Source organism: Microchirus variegatus, assembly GCF_963457635.1.
Source record: "Microchirus variegatus genome assembly, chromosome: 11".
Classification (NCBI taxonomy): domain Eukaryota; kingdom Metazoa; phylum Chordata; class Actinopteri; order Pleuronectiformes; family Soleidae; genus Microchirus; species Microchirus variegatus.
This window is the reverse complement of record NC_139812.1, coordinates 22,487,138-22,508,252: the sequence shown is the minus strand read 5'-3', so window position 1 is coordinate 22,508,252 and position 21,115 is coordinate 22,487,138. Positions and strand designations below refer to the sequence as shown.

At 45.3% G+C, this 21,115-nt stretch overlaps 2 protein-coding genes across 2 annotated transcripts in view; both read right to left on the bottom strand.

Annotated features, from left to right (window-relative positions):
• Window positions 1-11,805, bottom strand: part of hif1an (hypoxia inducible factor 1 subunit alpha inhibitor) — a 265,779-nt gene extending 253,974 nt beyond the window's left edge. The window contains exon 1 of the mRNA XM_083898156.1: window positions 11,787-11,805. The gene's annotated coding sequence lies outside the window, so the exon portion shown is untranslated. The remainder of the gene's footprint in view (window positions 1-11,786) is intronic.
• A 7,258-nt stretch (window positions 11,806-19,063) lies between these two features.
• Window positions 19,064-20,444, bottom strand: LOC310933860 (protein THEM6-like; the record flags this gene model as incomplete). The annotated part of the gene is made up of 2 exons (XM_083897431.1): window positions 19,064-19,171; window positions 19,938-20,444. The coding sequence occupies 2 exons, from the start codon at window positions 20,442-20,444 to the stop codon at window positions 19,064-19,066; spliced, it is 615 nt and encodes a 204-aa protein (XP_083753557.1).
• Between the last annotated feature and the right edge of the window lie 671 nt (window positions 20,445-21,115).

The window sequence follows — 21,115 nt, the reverse complement described above, 5'->3', positions numbered from 1 at the left end:
ACTTGAAATAGAACAGTTTTTTTCTAACTACTGGGAATTGGGTATTTGTGACCCTGATGCTGGGAGCCACAGATCAGACCAGGGACACGGAGCGACAGATGTCTGCCCCGGCGTTCTGTTCCAGGCACGAGTGCTGCTGGCACACGCCGAGGAAGAGAGGGGGGGGGGGGTGAAGGCAGAACGCAGGAGAGACAGGGGAAGATGGATGGAATGGAAATGGAGAGGAGGGGAAAAGAAAACTGAGACTAGAGAGGAAGAGGATAAAGCGGAAAGAGGAGAGGGGAACAGGAGAGAGAGGGAGAGCTTTTCGGAAATCAGACGTCACACCAGGTTTCATCTGCGGGACACGATCTGCTTTGTCATGTTTCTGTCACACAGCAATCACTTTGGCCACAGAGTGTAACTCTAAGTCCAGGCTTACATGGAGCAGGAGAACTAACCTGCACTAAATCACCACTAAGGCCACAGTACACTCCTGCGTAAAGTGCTCTACGTAGGTTACGTAGAGCCTCTATGTCGTCTCCGGCTCCACAAAATATTTTTTAAGTGTCCGTCACTCTGTCAAGGGACAACGGAGACGGCAAGGGTTGCGATTGGTCCTCAGGACAGGCCGAGATAACGATGCTCGGTGCCGGCCACAGAGGCGGAGCTGATCACTGCAGACAACGTCGCTGTTTAGACTAAATGGTTAATTTCTCGCCTCAAATTATCTTAAAACTGCGTTCCAGGACACAGAAGAATATTTATTTCAGGTTAGAAACGGCCACTGTTTCAATGTTATTCTGCTGCAACAACAACAACAGTCTTTCTCTCTTGGACGCCATTGCTCACTGTAGCCAGAAGCACAACAACCTTGCGTAGCGACCCCTGCTGATCGGGCGGGAAATTGCAGTGCGTATCCGGCACCACGACGGAGAACTATGAAGGCTTGATGGGTCTCCGTGGTTACGCAGTGTGATAACCCATTACACAGTTGTAGAAGTATAATGTGGCCTTTAAGGGATAGTTCGGAATTTTGGAAATAAGACCTATTTTCCAACTCAGCCGGTGTGATGGAGACGTCTGGAGACGTTTTCAAGAAATTTCATTCAGTTCTTCTAGTTAACGAGTTCGCTGATGCTATGGCTAGCGCGAGTCAATGGTACCTGCTAGCATGGCATTAGAAACACTCATACCGACTCCACAGTGCACCCAAGGCAAATCAATTGTAACGGCAGACTATCGATGTACATATCTGTGTTGATAGAATGTTTGAAATAAAACCAACCTTGCAATTTGAAGGATTTATGTCTCAGCAAGAGAAAGTAGTCCCTCAAAAATTCATGCGATGCGAGGTTAGTTTTGTTTCAAATATTATTCTATCAACAGAGATATGTACATCGATAGTCTGCCGTTACAATTGATTTGCCTTGGGTGCACTGTGGAGTCGGTATGAGTGTTTCTAATGCCACGCTAGCAGGTACCATTGACTTGCGCTAGCCATAGCACAAGCGAACTCGGCATGTAGAAGTCCAGACTTACCTGGAGCAGGAAAACTCACCTGCACTAAATCACCATCAGTCTCTGGTTTGAAAACAAACTCGAGAGGCCGAGTAATTAACTTCTGACTCCGTTGGGCCTGAATCTACAGTTGAAGGGCTGTTAAAAACTAAGTAAGAGACTGTTGGGATGTCATCGACACTTTCCACGCGATACGGCGGCACACGTGACCTCCGCACAACGGCTCTGCCACTCCGCTTTGAGGAGCAACACGCAAAAGCAAAAAAAAAATGAGAGGGGAGAAGAAAAGAGCTAATTATAGCCGCACAGCAGGATGCCCAGAAACAAACTTGATTATCATCATCGTCAAGAAGGCACAAAGGAAACCTGCTGCCTCCTCCCTTCCACCACAATCCAATAGAGAGGCTTTTAGCCTTCATAATGATTTAGAAAGTGACAAGTCAAACAGATTTACTGTGACAGCCTGAAAGGGACCGGCATGAGGACTATTATTGCTCACGTGACCAGACCTCCTCGTCCTTCTCCTTCACCTCCCTCCCTCCTTCCCTCCGCCTCCACCTCTGCCTGTTCAATGTGACAGCAAAGAATACGGCTGGCTCAATAGATGCAGGCAAACTCGCCTATTCAACGCCCCCCCCCCCCTCCCTTCCTCCTATTGCTCAACACGAGCTCCCTTCAAACGAGAGAGGGAAAAGCTCTGCTTTTGTGGCAGTTACTGGCTCTTAAGCGGCAGCCCCCCCAGATAAGGATCTGGTCATGCAAAACTTGTGACACAGAGTAAACGCAGAGATACCCTTGTACAATTTTGACACCATTACCCGAGGTTTATCAGATTTAATGAGGCGTGAGTGCGGGGTGAAATTTTCAGCTTGCAGGGAGCATTTTTGACAAAACACTTCCGCAGCCACGCGGCCTTTCCACCGGGCCGTGGAGCGACGACTGACTACAACTTTTCTCGATTATATGATTTTAAATAAATGAAGTGATTGTGTTTTCATCCAAAAAAAAAAAAAAAACGGCATCTGCTGTGTTTTATTCTCATTTCCCTTGCCCTGAAATATGGAGCAAATGTATGTTTGAGTAGCATCAGTCCCTCCAGACCTAAGAAGCTTTGCCTGGTGCAGTCATTACTATTTTTCTTTATTTTTCCTCTGTTTTCAATAGGGTGAAAAACACCTTGGCTGCTCTGAGGTTTGAAAAGAGAGCCACCCCGAAAACCATCAGTGTGTGTGTGTGTGCATGGAGAATTCTCAAGAAGCAGAGACCCTCAGGCTATGCGGATTCATTTCCCCCCTTTCTGGCTTCCAAAAACAAAGGAATTCCAGAGAAAATCAGGGCAGGACCTCACCCCGAGCCACCACCACCACCACCGCCGCTGCTGCTGCTGCTGCTGCTGCTGCTACTACCCCCACCTCCCGCTCTCTCTCTCTCGCTCTCAGACACACACATTTCATGCCTAAATGCACCCACACAAACACACAGAAAAGCAAAAGGTGACTTCACGCAGCCATCAATGAAGCACACCGCCTTTCTTGTTATACAAGAAATAGTTACAGAAACATGACAAAGAAAAGAGGATGGTGTGTGTGTGTGTGTGTCGAGGGTGTGTGTAAACAAATAGTTTTGTTTTCAGAGCAGAGAATGTTCCTGTCACCGCTGACCATCACTAACCCAGCGTCACAGTCAAACTTGCAGCCACACACATGGTCTTTTTGGGGACATTGAGCAACAGTCTGAGGATGTGCCGAGTGTGATGTCCTCCTCACGTGTATCCTTAACAATGTCAACACATGCCATTCAGCTTCCACTGGGCTCCCACCGGCGCGGCCATGCAAAGGTTACAGGATGGCTGTGAAGGCAACGCGGCTCTAATGTATGTAATGTATGTAATCTGCAGTAATGAGCGGCTGCGGACACAAAAGGAGCACTTAACAAGCTCCGTTACTCGTTTACACAGGACTTATTTTTATTTAAGAATGGATGAAAATCTAATGAAATGTGATTATATCATGTGCCACACCGTCTCTCATCGGCTGTCCGTCAATCATTTCTCAGAAATCAGTCAAAGCTGCAAAATGTATAGTATAGTATAGGGCTGATGTATTTGTATAACATATCATTTTCTTTCTATTTTTAGATATACTGCGACTGCAATAGTCAACCTTCAGGTAAATATCAACGTATAGATTTAAAACATACAAACAACAGCAAGTATAAACTACTTTAAAGCAAAAATTAACCGTTTCTGATGTGCAGACACTCTGCAAAGTAGAACCATATAAGGTTCTTCGGCTTGTCCTCATAGGAGAACCCTTTTTGGCTCCAGGCAGAACCTTTGTATAAAGGAATCACCTGGAACCCTTTTGGAGGGTAAAGGAAAGAGGAAAGGGATTTTAAAGGGTTCTACGGATCAAAATGGTTCTTACTGGAACCATTAGTGTTACCAAGAACCCTTGAAAAACACTTTCTTTGGGAAAGGGTTCTTCAGAAGCAAATGGTTCCAGGTAGAACCTCAGCCCTTGTAGAAGGACCCTTTTGGAACCCTTATTTCTAAGAGCATACTACAGCCACAAGTTATTATTATTTCCATTATAGTAAATCAATGAGCTGCCACGTCTATAAAATGTAGAAAACACGGGACAATATTGATTCATTTCCCAAAATTCAAAACACGTAAATGGATTACTTCTCAAAGCACCAATTCATTTTCATAACTGACTAATTGTTGCAGCCCTAACAATCGAAAATAGAATTCAAGTTCAAATACTGATCAATTGTTCTGGCTTACTGTACTGTACACAATGCTAAATGTAGAAAAGTGAAATGATTTGCTTGTAATTGATGCTTATTAGCGAATAGAAACCCAGCAGCCTTTAAAATCATGAAACATAGGAGCCCTCGCAGTGCTGTCAATAACATTTGCCAGATAATTAAAGAGCCCTGGGAGACAATGATAAACATTGTTTAGAGGCCGATCCCTGGCAAGCACCAAGCAGTGTATCATTGCTGTCTCCGGAATACACATGATTAGCGTGGTCTCATTACTGATATAATAAATGACGTGGCTTTGGTTTTCTGGGAGGGCGCACTTGCAACAGGGGGACATTAGAGAAAAGTGGTGAAAACACATTTGCCCTCTCTGCTGCGGAATAAACGAGAGCGTCCGCCGTCTGTGATAACTGCAAAGTCAGGTCTGCAGCCAGTTAAGAGAATTATCAAGCAAACATTACAAATGTCTGAGATCACCGCGTAATAAACTGGACTTTTAAATTGTTGGGCTTCTTTCACGCTGCATCGCTCCCCCCCTAACTCCCTCTATCCGTCCCTTTTTCTCCTTCTCTGTGAGGTTAATGCTGCAGCTCAGCCTCGGCCCACCAGCCCGTCTCTCTTTACAGTTGGTGTATCCACACAGAGGTTTAAAATATGCTCCTTTATCTGAGCCGCCCAGGCGGGAAAATGAAAGGGATGTCAGTCCTTAGAACCCTGGGAAAGCGGCTGGCTCAACCCGCCAGTGTCAAAACCGAAGGGAGGGCACCGGGCGGGCAAACACACTGAACACAGTAATAGACTTTTTCTGTCATTGAGCAATGTCGGAAAAGCAGTAAGGAAATGGTCTGTGAGGCGGTGGAGCTCGGGGTTTTATGCCTTTATGATGAGGGAGGGAGGGATCTGCCTAACAACCACAGCGCCATCAAAACAAAAGCACAACCTGACACAGAAAACTCAACATTTCTCCTGCCTTCAAACTGTTCTATAATATGGACATTCCAGCCCTTGTCCTTCACGCATGCATAAGAATGAGCGGATATATCGCGCGATTCACTCCTCTCATAACTGACATTGCATTACGGGCGGAGAATAAATATCGTCCCCCTTTGCGTTGAATAAAGTCCTATTTCATTTACTTTGTCAGAAAACAAGGACATATGTATCCCCCCGGAGGCCGCGTTGGGAGACAATCTGACCGCCTTCACAGAATCTCTGCCATCACTCTCCATCTCCCACGCAGCAAATAAGCATCACCCCGCACTCTCAGTGCCAACCAGACGAGCGACTGTTTATAGCACGGATGATATTATAAACAAAAGCATGTGGCATATTGTTTTCAGAGGAAAGATTCATTATGAGCTGTAAGGATTTGCGATGAACGCGAGACGAACGTGCTGTGCGAAAAACGGGCAAATTAGTGCTTGGCACGTTGACAACTGACCGGAAAAAGACACGTCATGTTTACGTGACGCGGCAAGGCTTACCAGTTAGCTCCGTTAGCTGCATTAGCTCCATTAGCGCCATAGGCGCGCCTACAGTTGAACTGGATGGGTCTGTTTATTACACGAAAAAAGAACAGCGCTACAAATAACCAGCGTACCCGTGTACTGCGTATGTGTGCCTCTGTTTTTAAAGTTTAGCCTTGATGCCGTTAACGGCGGTTAACAGCGTTAACGGCATCAACGTTAACGCATAGCGAGTTTCCATGACGACTGACCGGAGAAAGACGCGCGTGACGCCATGTTTACGTGCCACAACAACATTTACCAGTTAGCTCCGTTAGCTCCTTTAGTGGCGTTAGCGCGCCTACAGTCGAACTGGATCGATCCGTTTATTACATGCTAATACAAATAACATGCGTACCCATGCACTGCATATGGGTGCCTCTGTTTTTAAAGTTTAGCGTTACTTTAGAGACTCATTTTAACAAATCGGGAGTCACGTAAAACATGATGTCACGCGCATCTTTTTCCAGTCATGGAAAACGTCATGCGTTAACGGTGATGCCGTTAACGGTGGTTACTACCATCAACGTTAACGCATGACGACTGACCACTGGCACTGTTTACCAGTTAGCTCTGTTAGCCCCTTTAGCTTCGTTAGCGCGCCTACAGTTGAACTGGTTTATTACACGAAAAGAGCAGCGCTACAAATAAGCAGCGTCACCGTGTACTGCGTATGGGTGCCTCCGTTTGTAAAGTTTAGCGTTACTTTAGAGACTCATTTTAACAAAACACACTTCCTTTTCCGGTCAGACGTCATGGAAACACGTCACGCGCTAGTTAACGTTGACGCCGTTAACCGCCGTTAACGCGCCCAGCACTATTGCAAATATGTATCCTTAATGCATCTCCCTTATATCCTGTGGCAGTTGGACTGGTTAGGCAAGTGAGTCCAAGTGGGACCCTGTTTGTAAGGTATGCTGCCGCCTGTGCGTGTGTGTGTGTAGGCTATGGAGGCATGTTTCAGATTCAGGAGATACAAGACAAACACAGCTGATCAGTAGTGAAACAGTAAACCCACTGACCCAGCGTGAAGAGGGAGTGGGGACTAATTAGTGACTGTACTTACAACTCAAAAGGAGACGGAGGGAGAGAGTGGGAGAACAGAGGGGAGGGCGAGAGCACGCGCAGCACAAACACACGGCAGCGCGGCAGTTGGAGAACGAGGACAATGAGTTTGTTTAGCTTAAACAGGATTTATAAGCCAAACAGACACACGCCAAAGCCACTCACTCAGACACATACTAGCACTTTTTCCCCTCTATTTTGCTAACCCCCCCCCCAACCCTCCTGTTCACTCACTGCCTCACCAGCACAGACACAGCTTAGACACACTCTGCGAGGATTTCATCAGCAGTAAAGAAAAAAGAAAAAAGTGAGGGTAATTGCTTGCGATGGTGAGAAATCTTGAGTGCAGGCAGCAGCGGTGGGCGAATAGATGGATGGATGGATGGACGGATGGATGGAGAGAGGGAACATTTTGTTCTTCCTGTGCGGGCTTCTGACTCTCATATTGTTCGCGGTGAGGACGCCGGGTGTCATTTATGATTCAAGGGCTCCAGCGTCTCGGGCAGATGGGAACAGGACATGGCCATAGTGACATCCCCTGCACTCATTTCTCAGAGAACATCAAATCAAACATGCATGAGACGGTGACGGTGACAGAGGTGGGCTGGTAACTTTCTCTCTTCACTCTCGGTTTCTGTTTCACTTAGAAAACTGTTTTGTTTTTTCCTTTCCCTGATGCGGCGGAAACTGAAAGTTTACGCAGCAGGTCTTGTCAAACAGAAAATAACGTGTTTTTACCCTCAACCACATGATCGTAATGGGTATCCCTTTAGATTTTATTGAGAACTGGATGGTGGGTGTCGATGCCTGGTGAATAACTGTGAGGAAGTTTTATTTTGAAATTCTGTGAAATATCATCAGGAAATATTAGTATTTCAATGAATTTTTCTCAAAATTTTGGGAATTTTTTTTATTCCCCTCACATGACCATTTCCTCTGTTGCCCCAGGTCATTTGAGTTTGAGAGAACCTGGTTTCGACCAATGGACTCCTCTGTCATGAAGGACTGTGAATCTCTTATAACAAACTTGCCAACGGCCTTGTGACGTGACTCGCAACGCGAAACTTAATTTTCACTAACTTTGGCAAATTGAACCCAAACTGATCCGCCCCCGAGGGCCGCACAGCCGAGCAGCACAGGGTCACACACACACACACACACACACTGGCAGCTTTGTCGTCATTAGGTAATGGCTGATTATAAGTGTAAAATCTGAGCAAACCATGTCGGCATTTTCTGATTCCCAATCATTCTGAAGCAAAGTTAGAATTTGCGCAGCACAAATAAATAATTTGCTTATTGATATTGGGAAGGGAAGAGCCAATAAAATGCTAGTACTGGTCAAAGTCACTGGATCATGAAACGAAAAAAGATATTTAAAAACAATAGATTTGGCAATGCTGTAATGACCATAAAGTATAATTAATTCTCAATCACTTTGTTGCTGTACATCCAGATAATACGTGAAAAAAATGTATGCAGTTTGTTAGAAACAAAAACAGTTTACTTACAGGTTAAAAGTGTCATTATTTGGCACTATTTTAGCATTAGCACGACCCTGGCTCTATTAAAACTGGAGTGGAACACTAATGGCCCTTTTTCCACTATGTTCCTGGCTCGTCTCACCTCGCCTCGGCACGGTTCAGGTTGCATTTCCACTACAAAATAGTACCTACTCAATGTGGGCGAAGTCATCCCTGCACGGCTGCATGAAACTGCGGTGAATTCGTTTTACACACGACACAGAAACGAGTGAAATGAGTCATGTTCAATCAATAAAATCAATTAATTAAAACTATTTGTTTAGTACTTCCTCCACGACTGTCAGTGTTACTAAATACACCAGACTCCTCTGTTAAATATTGAGATTTAAGACACTTCCCTGGTAATTGTTGGAGATTGACCCACATTTTTAGGATTTTTAAGTCTTTTTAACTGATCTAAAGTTCGGCATTGATCGGCTTGATCCTTGCGCCGGCAATCTGACCAATCAGTCGCCGGCAGTATGATGACGTCATGCATAGTACCTACTCAGCACGCTTGGAAACTTAACCTTACCTGGTACCAGGTACTGTGCTAGTGGAAACACAACTTAACCGTGCCGTGGAAACACGCCATAATATTACTGGTAAAACCTGTTTGTCCTACTGTTCCATGTGTCCACTTGAGCATCACATTCACACGTTGTATGAGTTAGACATAAGACCAACTAAAATATCCGTGATAGAAAAGGCGCTACACAGGTTTGCTCTTCAAAAAAAATCTGTGAAGGGCTTCACAAAGCACAAACCAGACACTTGCCACCACCTCCAACTACTGGCCAACCAGATAATTTAAAAACTATACTGAATAGCCACTAGGGGACAACTCTGCCAGCTTTATAACATAAGTCAACGTTTATCTTAAGGAGTTAATGGTTTCATTTGCTAGTTTTGGGTGTAGTTCAACAGCACATGATGTCGATTTGGTACACCGTATTCCCGCTTCGAGGGAAATAGACCTCGTGAATCTCGAAGGCTTCAAAACGGTAGCTCAGATTCCTGTGGGTGACATCACAATTGTTACCACTTGGATGTGAGTGGGTGCTGCACATGTCTGCTGTGTTTAAACTGGCTGGTTATTGCTACCGCGTAACTACACTGGTACAAATGTGTTACATACAGCCAAGTTCAGAAAAAGAGGTAAAAGACAGGTGGTTTTCAAGCTTTTCTACTACTTATAACCAGATTATTGTAAAAAAAAAAACAGCAGACGATGCAAAACCGCAACAGCAGCTCTCTAATTCACACACCTGGGAACGGCTCTGCACAGCTACTCCTACAGACGTGTAATGCTCCTTCACCTTATATGCCTTGCTCTAAGACACTGCACTGACTCTCCGACCTCAGCAACCTCAGCAGCTAAAACCGTCCTTGCTTCCGCCGCTAACAGAACCACAGCACCAAGGTTTGCAGCTCGAAGGACGGTGGTGACAGGCATGCGGCATTGAGGTTTCCTTACCCCCCTTATGTTGGTCCACACCGAGCTGATGTCATTACAGTCAGTCAGCAGGATGAGTTACATCTGCTGGGTGCTTCATTTTCACTGAATTAGCTACACTGCAATTACCAGGCTTCAACTTGAAGGGAGCTTGAACTGCAGACTTATGGGTAGAATTACAACAACGTTTAGGAAGTAGTTAGACGTCTGACACGAGGGCACAACCTCAGCGCAAACTGAGCACTTTAAGTTGTAAAATGCTCCGAGGCAACACAAGTTTTTCCTTATTAAAAAGACCAAAAATAGGCGCTCTGAAAACAAAGGCTCTGACGAGATGAACCGTACTGCCAAGCTGAACCACAAGTGAGACAGAGGCAGCGAGAGAGAGACAGACAGAAAGAATAAAAGAGAGGCTGACTTCTGACTGGTCTCGGCTGACGGCGAGACATCAGACTACAAGAATCCATGTCGAGCGAACAGGCAGCAAGTATTTCACGGCTCCCCATGAACCAACATGAGCAGTTAGATGAAATGTCAGGCTGTCAAAACATTGATTAGCATTTGCCAGGTTTTAAGCACTTAGCAGACTGCAGCTGTGCCAACACACAGTAAACAGCAGCAACTTGTTAAATTGCTGAGTAACACAAAGCTAATTACTCAGACACGAGTAATTACTTGTTTTCATATATTTTTTTATTTTTTTTAATCACTATTAGCTCGCTGCTTCGCAGAGATCCAGAGATGCGGCGCGAGGTGCCCTCGCTATCTCTGCGTTGAATGCGTGTGAATCATTAGCAGGTAATCAAAGAATAACTGCAGGTGACCTAAAATGAATTCGATGACGACGACGATGATTCCAACCGTTGCGTTGTTTTTCTACAGTTGGTTTTCAGAAAAACACGAGCGAGTTCTTTCTCGTGTTCAGCTGCAACTTTGCGAGCACACGAGTCGATTCCATCTTCTTCTTTTTTAATGTTCAGGCACATTTCCAGCATCACTTTCTTTGCATTATGGACGCAAGAGACGCAGCACTTGCACCCAGCACCCTGTTAGACAGCCTCTGAAATCAGCCAAATTTGATTTCAATGTGCGTCTACCAGAGCCTTTAGCCTGTTTAGTGAATCAGACACTCTTCTGTCTTGTCTCACAGCCTGGCCGACTGGCTGGCTTTTCTTTTTTTTTTTTGCAAAGAGGCCCCAGGAGGGACAACAGAAGGAAAGAAAACTCACACACACACACACACACACACACACATACACGCAGACACAAACAACACACACGTCCAAGTCCAACAGTTGCAGATGGCTTTAATTCCTTGCCCTCTTTCTTTCACAATTTATCAGGTAACCTGCTCTGAACAAGCGTGCCTCCTTTTCATGCTTTGCTGCGATGACTTAATGTTGTTTTGGTTCTTTTTTTGGGGGGAAAGAAGGAAGAGGAGGAGGAGAGAAAAAGTCAAACAGCACTAATTAATGTTGTGCTGCTGATGAGTGTTGCTGCTGAAACAATTTCATTACATCACCCCTTTTAAATTACCAAAGATGGAGACACTGGAGAGCGAGGGAGAAAAAGAGCGGCCATACAAAAAAGGTTTAACGTTCTGACGCGTATATATACGTCGCACATGGACATAAAAACACCTGCAATCCAATGCAATTCTCTTGCAATATGTGTACTATACTGTGCAAACTAGCCGGGAATGTTTAATCTCAGATACCAGAAGAAACGAGGACATTAAGATAACTTTTTTTTATCCCCACAACCTGATGCGAGAATGGGTGGCACACTCACTAAAAACAGGGCAGTTATGCTGTAGATTAGAAACCCAACGAGACGGCGAGGGCTCGCGGCTCTGCTCGTAATCACAGCTTAATTCCACTTCGGCACCTTAGGGTGCTCTTTTTCACCTCCACCTGAAGTTAAACCGTCCCGCAGCAGCAGCAGCAGCAGGGCACAAAGAAGAACGACAGTCTCCTCCCTCCTCCTCCTCCACAGCATCCCACAGGGAGCCCACGCTCTCTCTCTCTCTCTGCCCCAGCTGGCCTCACATCCAGACGGGAGGAATTTAACGGGGAGGGTCCGACAGACTCGAGGCAGAGGTTCTGCTCCCGAGTCAAGCAGCTCTTTAGCACATCACTGCTGCAAAAGGGAGACTTAGTAAATCTCTCTGTGGGGGGATTCATGTCAAACTCGGGACGTGTGAGCTCATTTGTGCCAGGTAAACAACTGAGGGAAATGAACATTGGACCTTAAAGATTCTTTGCACTGGTCAAAGCTGCACGTGATCAAATTGGATTTGCGCGTGCAGATATAACTGTACTTTGGTAACGCCTATGCAAGTGTACTATGCGGTACTATGCGGGACAGTCACCTCGCTCTCCATACCATAAACCACGACTGCGTTGGCACAAGCGACAGCAACGCTTCGCTGAGCGCCGAGAGGGTGAAGCACCTCCGTGACCTCGTTGACATGTGTCACGTTACCAGTGATACTGACCACTATTTCAAGTCCCATCGGAGCAGCCAGGGCATTGCTACTGAGATGCATCTGCTGTATAGGAGTCTGGTTTTAATAACATTTCGAGCCACTTCAAGCCCAAAAAAAATAAATAATAATAATAATAATTTGGTGCCCTTGATGACCACCACAGTGGTTTTGAGGCATGCATATACCACATTTCCTATTCATTTTAGGTCAATTTAAATTGGCTCTCACTTACAAAGCTGAGAAGCATCTATAGAAATCTGATTTTAATCACATTCTGAGCCACTTCTTGACTGTTTACATTCATAAAGTGTCTTATGCTCTCCTCTGTTGTTTGGGCTGATGATGATGATGACAACAGGACTGTTCACACTAGTCGCATGACCACGTATAACAGATACAAGTCCAATCTAGGAACACACATAGTGAATCTGGATTTGAAAATCAGAACGTGACCAACTGATCTGGTTCTGATTTGAGCTCCTCCAAGTCTGAGTGAACGTCTTCTAGTCTTTTTTGCTGTCTAGGATTTTTAAAATAGTCTAAACATGGCCTCACTGGGGGTCCAGACAGTGACCTCACAACAGCAGCACATTGATCTTTGTATGATCCCTGACAGGATCCAATGAAAACACTCAACGGTCAGAGTCATGTCATGTCACTGATGCTGGAGCTGCTGCTGCTACATGATGTTGTCCAACAGAGGGACACATGGACGTGGGTCTGCTATAATTGTGTTACAACAGGTTAACAGGAGGGAGTGACACACACACACACACACACACACACACTGCTGAGTGTGAGCTCTGTGACATACATTCTCAGTTTAGCCATCAGCTGACACATACACACACACACACACACACACACACGTAGTGACCTGAGGTTTTAGCACACCCCTGCCTGGTGTCTTCTCCACACACACACACACACACACACACACACACACACACACACACACACACACACACACACACCTACACTGGATGTAAGCCTGCACACACGGTGTCACTATAATAACGTTAAGATTAAGGTGAAGGTTACAGAGGGGGCAGTAGTGGAAACAGTATGGAAGCCAACTGCTGTACAACACCGGGGAACAGCCCGCACGCACGCCGACTTTAGCAGCCTCGCTTCCAGCGGCAAGCCGCGGGTAACGCCGACACACACACGGCCGAATACAACGCGCTGTGTTGCCGCTTAAAGCGACCACAGCGTGACCCCACCACCACCACCACCGCCACCACCACCACTACAACCACGACACGAGTTCATAAGCGGCTGCTAAAGGTTCCTGCCGGGCGGTCACACTATTGTTAGCAGGTAGTCTGTGTCCGTCCGGCGGGGGAGGCAGAAGCCGCGGACACATTGGGGGGAAAAAGCAGCAGCAGCAGCGGCGGCGGCAGCTCTTTGCAAACCACACAGTCAATAATAATATTTGAGAAAGAAGAAAAACACTCGCGAAAACTTACTTTCAGCTCGAATCCTCGGCGGTAAATCCGCGTTTATTGTTCCTCCTCCAGAACCTCGTGTGTGCGTGTGAGTGTGTACGCTGCTCCTCTCCGTCGCTGCACTCCTCCACAGGAAAAGACGACGCGAGAGCCGCGGAGACTGAGCGAGTGAGTGACTGAATCAACTACCGTGGAACACGGCAAGTTGAAGTGTCACATTACACTGGCTATTCAGTTACCAGCGAGAGCCCGTGCTCGGCGGTCGCTGTCAAAACACGGCCTGGATGTTCTCTCTCCCCCCCCCCCTCCTCTCTCTCGCGGAAGGAGACCCGTGTGTGTGTAGGTGGTAACGACAGGCTAATGGGGCTGCTAACAGCTCCGTTCTCACTGGAACGGACTGCAGAGCAGCTCGCGGCTCCGGCTATTGTCTGCCTCTGTATCCACACCAGGGGCGGCAGCAGCCTTTTTGGTGCCCCTGGCGAGACTTGGGATTCAGTGCCAAGCACCCCCCCCCCCCCCCCAACAAGTACAACCACAGTGGTTTTAAGGCAGGAATGTACCATATTTCCTCATTTTATGTGACCTTAAATAATTGCTTCTTACAAACTTACTTACTTACAAAGCCATAGTCACATGAAATTTACTTTTATTTTATTTCACAAAACAGATTTTTTTATGCTGTCCATTAAAAATGAAAAAGCACCAACATGCATACCTTTTTATTATTTATTTATTCTAATTAAATGCATTTTGGCTAGATTTAATTCTAACTAATTAAATATAATACGATTACTTATGATAATAAAAACAGTAAAATTAATCATAAGAATAATTACAAAATAATAATAATAATCATAATTATTATTTTTATATAATATAATATTTTAATTGCACTACTCACACTAGTCATTTATTGTAAACACTCTATTCATGCCCTGCATTTTTTATGTTTTGCTTCCTTCTTCCTGTGAGTGATGTGATGTGTGTGTGTGTGTGTGTGTGTGTGTGTGTGTGTGTGTGTGTGTGTGTGTGTGTGTGTGTGTGTGTGTGTGTGTGTGTGTGTGTGTGTGTGTGTGTGTGTGTGTGTGTGTGTGTGTGTGCTGAGCACACTCTGCTCCACTCCAGCAGGTTCTGCCGCAGAGACGCAGCTCCGCGTTTTGCGGGCAGCCGGTCTCCGGTGGAAGCCTCGGAATAACAAAGACGTGTTTGAGAGCAGCGGCAGGCTGGGCTGAGAGCGGTGACGTCAAGGAACAATGTCTCTCCTCCCGACGCACACGCACGCAGAAACACGCACGCCTGCACTCTCTCTTCCTCGTCAGTCAAAGCTGCACTGCTCAGAGGGAGGGCGGCAGTGCAGTGCATCAGATGAAATCACTCACTCCTCATGTTGTTCCTAATGCACATCATGGGATTTCCTTTTTTTTAAAAACTTCATTTTATTGTTTGTTTTTTAATGTTTTATGAAAGTTGCATTAATACCTTCCGCTGTTTTTTTCCTTTACCTCTTCTCCTTCCAAACATTTCCCTTCCAATAAGTTACAGAGTGTAACTTTTGGGAAATGTTGTTGTTGTTGAAGTTCTGCCCTCTGTTTGGTTATTTGTCAAGCAATACTATCAGACCTGACTGAGGGAGTGCTTGTGTGTTTACAGTAGCGCACAAACTGCTGAACAACCATGGTTTTTTTAAAGCAGTAAAATGAATTTCTGAAACTTTTAACTCAGTGTGTTTATGTTAACGTACCTGGATAATGTGATTAATAGTCCGATTACTTATGCATGTATACGCTTAGTCAGACTAGAGTCGGACTAGGCGTTCTGCAACAACATTTCCTCCCCTCTCTTTGACCCAGAAGTAAAAGGTGACAACGCATAAACTGCAGCACTTTTGCTGTAAAAGAACAAACAACATGATTGCGCTGTCGGAAACAAAAGTTACAGAGAAGACAGCGCCACCTATAGGGTGGGACTCAGCAAGTTGTCTGATTGCCTGTCTTAGTCAGACTACGGCTTTAGCTCGATTAAACTGTGACTGATAACCAGCTGTTTGCTGTCGGCTCGCTTTACTAGCACGATGTTACTATTGCTTCCGTCTGTCTTGGCGCAAAAAAAAAAAAAAAACACTTTGCATGGGAATGTCACGGTGACTTCTAAACACAAAGAGACGAGAGACGAATGGAGCAGAAACAATCAGCATTGTGTTTGGTTATATTTAAAAGTTACGCACTACAGCTTTAAATAAATAATACCGATTTAGTACTGATTTACTGCAAATGTATATTATCGTGCCTTATTTCCTGCGCGGCTGATACATTTATCTTATGGAAATCAACGCCAAAGGTGACAAGATGAGGTCTGCTGAAAGGTAATTCACCATTTCCCATCACACGGTGTCATCAGTCCCGAGGTCAAACTCCTGTCAGCAGCTCCGACCCCGGCTTCTCGCTCCCAGTTGATGGGGAAGGAAAGGTGCTGCCGTCTTTTTAGCTCCCAGCCTGCAGGGCTCCTGACACTGATGCAGCGAGAGCCTGAACCCTATCAGCAGCAGCAGCGTGTGTGTGTGTGTGCGTGCGTGCGTGTGTGTGTGTGTCTCAAGGACATCACAGTCCCTTGGACGAAGCAGCTATTCCACACTGATGGGGACAAATGTGACCAGTGACATCACCAGCTCTGGCAGTCACTCATTTTTATTTCTTGGAAGGCGAGCAGTCAATGTCACAGCGTTTCTGTAGCTGTGTGAGCTCACGATTTGACTTTTCTCTCTCTCCGTCTTCTGGAAATAGCTCGTCGTCTTTGTTACCGGTGTTTGTTACAGCGGGGATAAAGACGTTGACACTGTGATCCACATACAAACGTGTGTTCTGTATTTTCCTAAAAATCCTCAGGCCTTGTTGTTGTTGTCACACGATTTTGATCCAAGTTAAGTGGAGACAAATCTGTTTCTGTTCCTCGTGGGATCAACAACTGACAGATCTATGGTTTGGTTTTGGCCGTTTTGTTTTTTTAGTCCGATCACAATATTATCTGTTCCGGATCATCCATCAAGTTTCTTGCTGAATGCCAACTTCAGGCGACAAGGCCTGTAATGGGTATCAGAGGGCCTGCAGCTGGCTGGGTCATTCAGTGACAGTCTCCAGTTCAAAGAATGGCTCCTTGTCAGAAGTCCTGGTTTTCATACCACAGCTCATGCCTCGGCTTCTCCAAAATAATATGGCCAGATGGCTGCCATCATGATGGATGGATTATAGGTGGGGTGACTCCAGCTCGACTTGGCTCTGTGCATCGTTTCATACGTGCAGTATTTCAAAGGGCCGAGTCAATGCATCAAAGGAGAACAAAGACGAGAGCATTTGCAGAGTTAATGATTCGACATGGTTAATAATGCACGTTGCATTGTGTGTCGAAAAAGTGTATGAAATTGACACATGAAAACTGTTATTTCTCAGAACCCCAATCGATGATCGGGGCCAGACTCGGCTCACGACTCGCGTTCGAACGCGGAATGATGCACATTTCTCACGGCCACCGCCGGTGGCAGGTCTTTCTCTCAGTCGGGGCAGCAGGGGGAGTGATGGATGCTGCTGGGGCTTCATGTAGCTACAGTACATGATGGAGGGAGACTTTCAGTTGTGCTGACATCAGCTCTCCTGCTCACACAGAGGTCTGATGGCTGTTTACTAGGTCTATCATCAAGTGTAGAGTGACTGAGTGATTCGTGTTTCCACACCGACGCAAGAATCGAGACGAAGAAAGATCATTTGGTAGCAAATGGCTGATTATTAGTTTTTACTAAGCTCCAGCTGCTATTGAAAAGACCACTGCTGCTCAAACCTTTTTATACCAAGTAGAACCTGAGAAAATACTGAGCTCTTGAGCAAATTCAGCTACAGACTTTCGACAGGAGGCAGATTTATTCCCATAATTTACTCTCTCATCATTGTACAGTGAAATTAGATTACGATAGAGTGAGAGATAAGGTGATTCTAATTATTATTATTTGATTTATCCATCTAAAACTTTTTGTGCCACGTCACTGGAGTCCAGGCACCATTTACCAGTAAGCTCCATTATCCATTAGCTGCGTTAGCTCCTTTAGCATCGTTAGCGGGTTTTTCGTGCCGCGTCACCGGAGTCCGGGCGCCGTTTACCAGTTAGCTCCATCACTAGCTGCTTTAGCTCCTTTAGCATCATTAGCGTTTTTTCATGCCGCGTCAACGGAGTCCAGGCACCGTTTACCAGTTAGCTCCATTAGCTGCGTTAGCTTCTTGATAGCGTCATTAGCGTTTTTTTGTGCCGAGTCACCGGAGTCCAGGCGCCGTTTACCAGTTAGCTCCATGAGCTGCATTATCTCCTTTAGCGTCATTAGCATGTTTTTTTGTGCCGTGTCACCGGAGTCCAGGCACTGTTTACCAGTTAGCTCCATCATTAGCTGCGCTAGCTCCTTTAGCATCATTAGCGTTTTTTTTGTGCCGCGTCACCGGAGTCCAGGCACCGTTTACCAGTTAGCTCCATGAGCTATGTTAGCTCCTTTAGCGTCATTAGCGATTTTTCGTGCCGCATCACCGGAGTCCAGGCACTGTTTACCAGTTAGCTCCATGAGTTGCGTTAGCTCCTTTAGCGCCGTTAACGCACCTACCGGAGCGGGTCTGTTTATTAAATGAAAAAGAGCAGCGCTACAAATAACCAGCATACCCGTGTACTGCGTATGTGTGCCTCTGTTTTTAAAGTTTAGCGTTACTTTAGAGACTAATTTTAACAAACGGGAGTCACGTAAACATGACGTCACGTGCGTCATTTTCCGGGCCAGATCGCCAAACGCGTCATGCGTTAGCTCCGTTAATGTAGCGCTGGTAACCTCCGGTAATGTGCTCAACACTAATATTTTGTGATTTATTTAATTTTCCATACACCATGCATTTTCCTCCGAGTACCGAGTAGAGGCGACCGACCACATGTGACGTCAACCACAACAATCCAAAGTCGTTATTAGGCCTCGAGATTCACGAATTTGAAAATTTAGAGACGTCACCTACTGGACAATCACACTGGTGTCCACTCATAGAAGCTGTGCTTTTATCATCCATTTTCCTCTAAATGGGAACAAAACTTGAATTATGCTCAACTAAAGAAGACCTGAGAACTGCGATTGAGATGGTTACCTTTTAATAAGTGTGCACATGACATCTTGAAATTTAGCCTATTTTGTATCAAAAGCAGCTTAACAAAACGTATTAAATACAAGTATTTTTACACCGCATGCAACGCCGATTATATTCATGCTGATAATACGTGACGCCGCGGTGTTGCTTCACTTATTCTTGTGCTCTTGTCAGTTGACGCTCTGCTCTCAGGGTCTGGCTGTTGGCTGAAAGGAAGCTGATCCAAAGTTTGACGTCCTCAGGAAGCTCAGGGCTCTCGATCTGCACGGACAAAGCGTAGATGTTAGTCCAACGAGCAAAAAAAAACACAGAATGTTCCCAAATTGATGATCACTCATATGATGGTTTTGTTATTTCACCCAGATAAGAAAGATTGACGTTAAACACAACTTACGACCATAAAAAATACATTAAAAAGTCAAACTAAAGGCATCCATTTGGATTTATTAGGCCACGTCCATACTACTCTGTTTTCGTTTAGAAACACATAAATCCTGCTGCGGATACACCTGCCATCCACACTAACTCTGGTGTTTCACTCCACAGGAGTGCATTTTGAACCTGCACTCACTTCCTGCTTGGTTCTTCTCTTCATGCACAAGTTACGACTATCAGTTGTGAACGAAAAATCTTGATTTATTGTTTGATTTTCTCCATGTGTAAATAAAGAAATACCCTTCTACCTTCTTCTACCTTCTGAAAAACAGGCAGAGAGACGAGAATCACCTTCCAGTTTCCTCTGGCACGTGCAATACAATACACCCGATCATGTGATCGACGTGTGTGTTACATTTTTAAACACATGTAAGTGTGAATACAGATAGAGCTGGAATACTTATTTGGCAGCCGATCATTTTTTTTTTTATCTAAGTGAGAGTATTTAAATGAAAACATAGTGGTATAAACAGATAAACTCCAAACTACTATACAAACCCTGGGGAATAACATTACTTTAAATACATTTGAAAAGTTGTTATTCCGCCTCCCACAGCTTTACAGAGTTTGACTCTCTTCTGCTTGAACTCACCCTCCTTTTCCACAGAAATGCGATGAGCTGGTCTGGGCTGCAGTCGAGCAGGTTCTGCTTGCAGAAAAAGATGGCCGACACAAAGCCGTCTCTCTTGGACACAAAGCGCTGCTCCACGTAGAAGGCCTTATCATCCCAGCCCAATATTCTGGTATGGATCTCAAAGGACTCCCAAATTGCCAAGGAGCGCCGGTACCTGATGGTGGAAGCCCCCACCACCATCTTGCCGCCCAGCTGGAACAAGGCCGGCAGCAGCCTGTTCTGTGTGTAAAAGTGTAAGCGAGCGAAGTCGCACTCTCTCAGGTACCGAGAGTTGTTCATGTGGCACAGTTGGTCCAGGTCGCGGGGAAGCACCATGGATCTGAAGCTTTGCACGGCGAGAATGTCCCATATTCTGGGTCGGAATCCCGCGTGGACCACGGCCAGGGCCCCGCGCACAAAGTACCACACTTCCAGACAGCTGAGGAGCACAAGCAGCGCCGCCTCCACCAACACCACCTGCAGCATCTCCGTGGAACAAGAGGAGGTCAACGAGAAAAAAGAAAACGCCTCGACTCTTCTGTACACAGTGCTGAGTACTCACGCTCTTTGATCTGTGCACGTGTCTGCCTTTAATCTGCGCACACGGCGTTCCCTGCTACGGTTGGCATGGCAACTCGCATACAGATCAAAGGCGAAAGACAGAAGGCCAAAGTCATTTTTTCAATGTCAATTCAGGGATACACAGCAAGAAAAACTGACAACTATCCAAGGACTGCTGTTGCTTACTGTGCCCACTAGGTGGCTCTAGAGAAAAAACACCTCGTCAAACAAGGCTTATTTCCTGTGTCTCATACAGGTGACATTTTACGAGAATTAAATGTTAGTTGCACAAGGTGTATTTCTTGTTGTCTGATTGTTTTGAGGACTTTTTAAGCTTTAATGACTTAAAACAACATATTATACAGCATACCACTGTCCCTATTTAAATAGAATTATATTCTATTCAATGCCACATGGGTATTGGACAAATAACCATTGAGTTAGAGTTCTTATGGTTGTCTAATGGTAAGAAAAATGAATATTCTTAGATTACTGTGGACTTAAGCAGGACTTTTTGAAGTCATTGCTGAAAATGTGTCATTCCAATCCAATCCAACTTTATTTGTTAAAGGTGCATTATGTAATTAATCTAAATA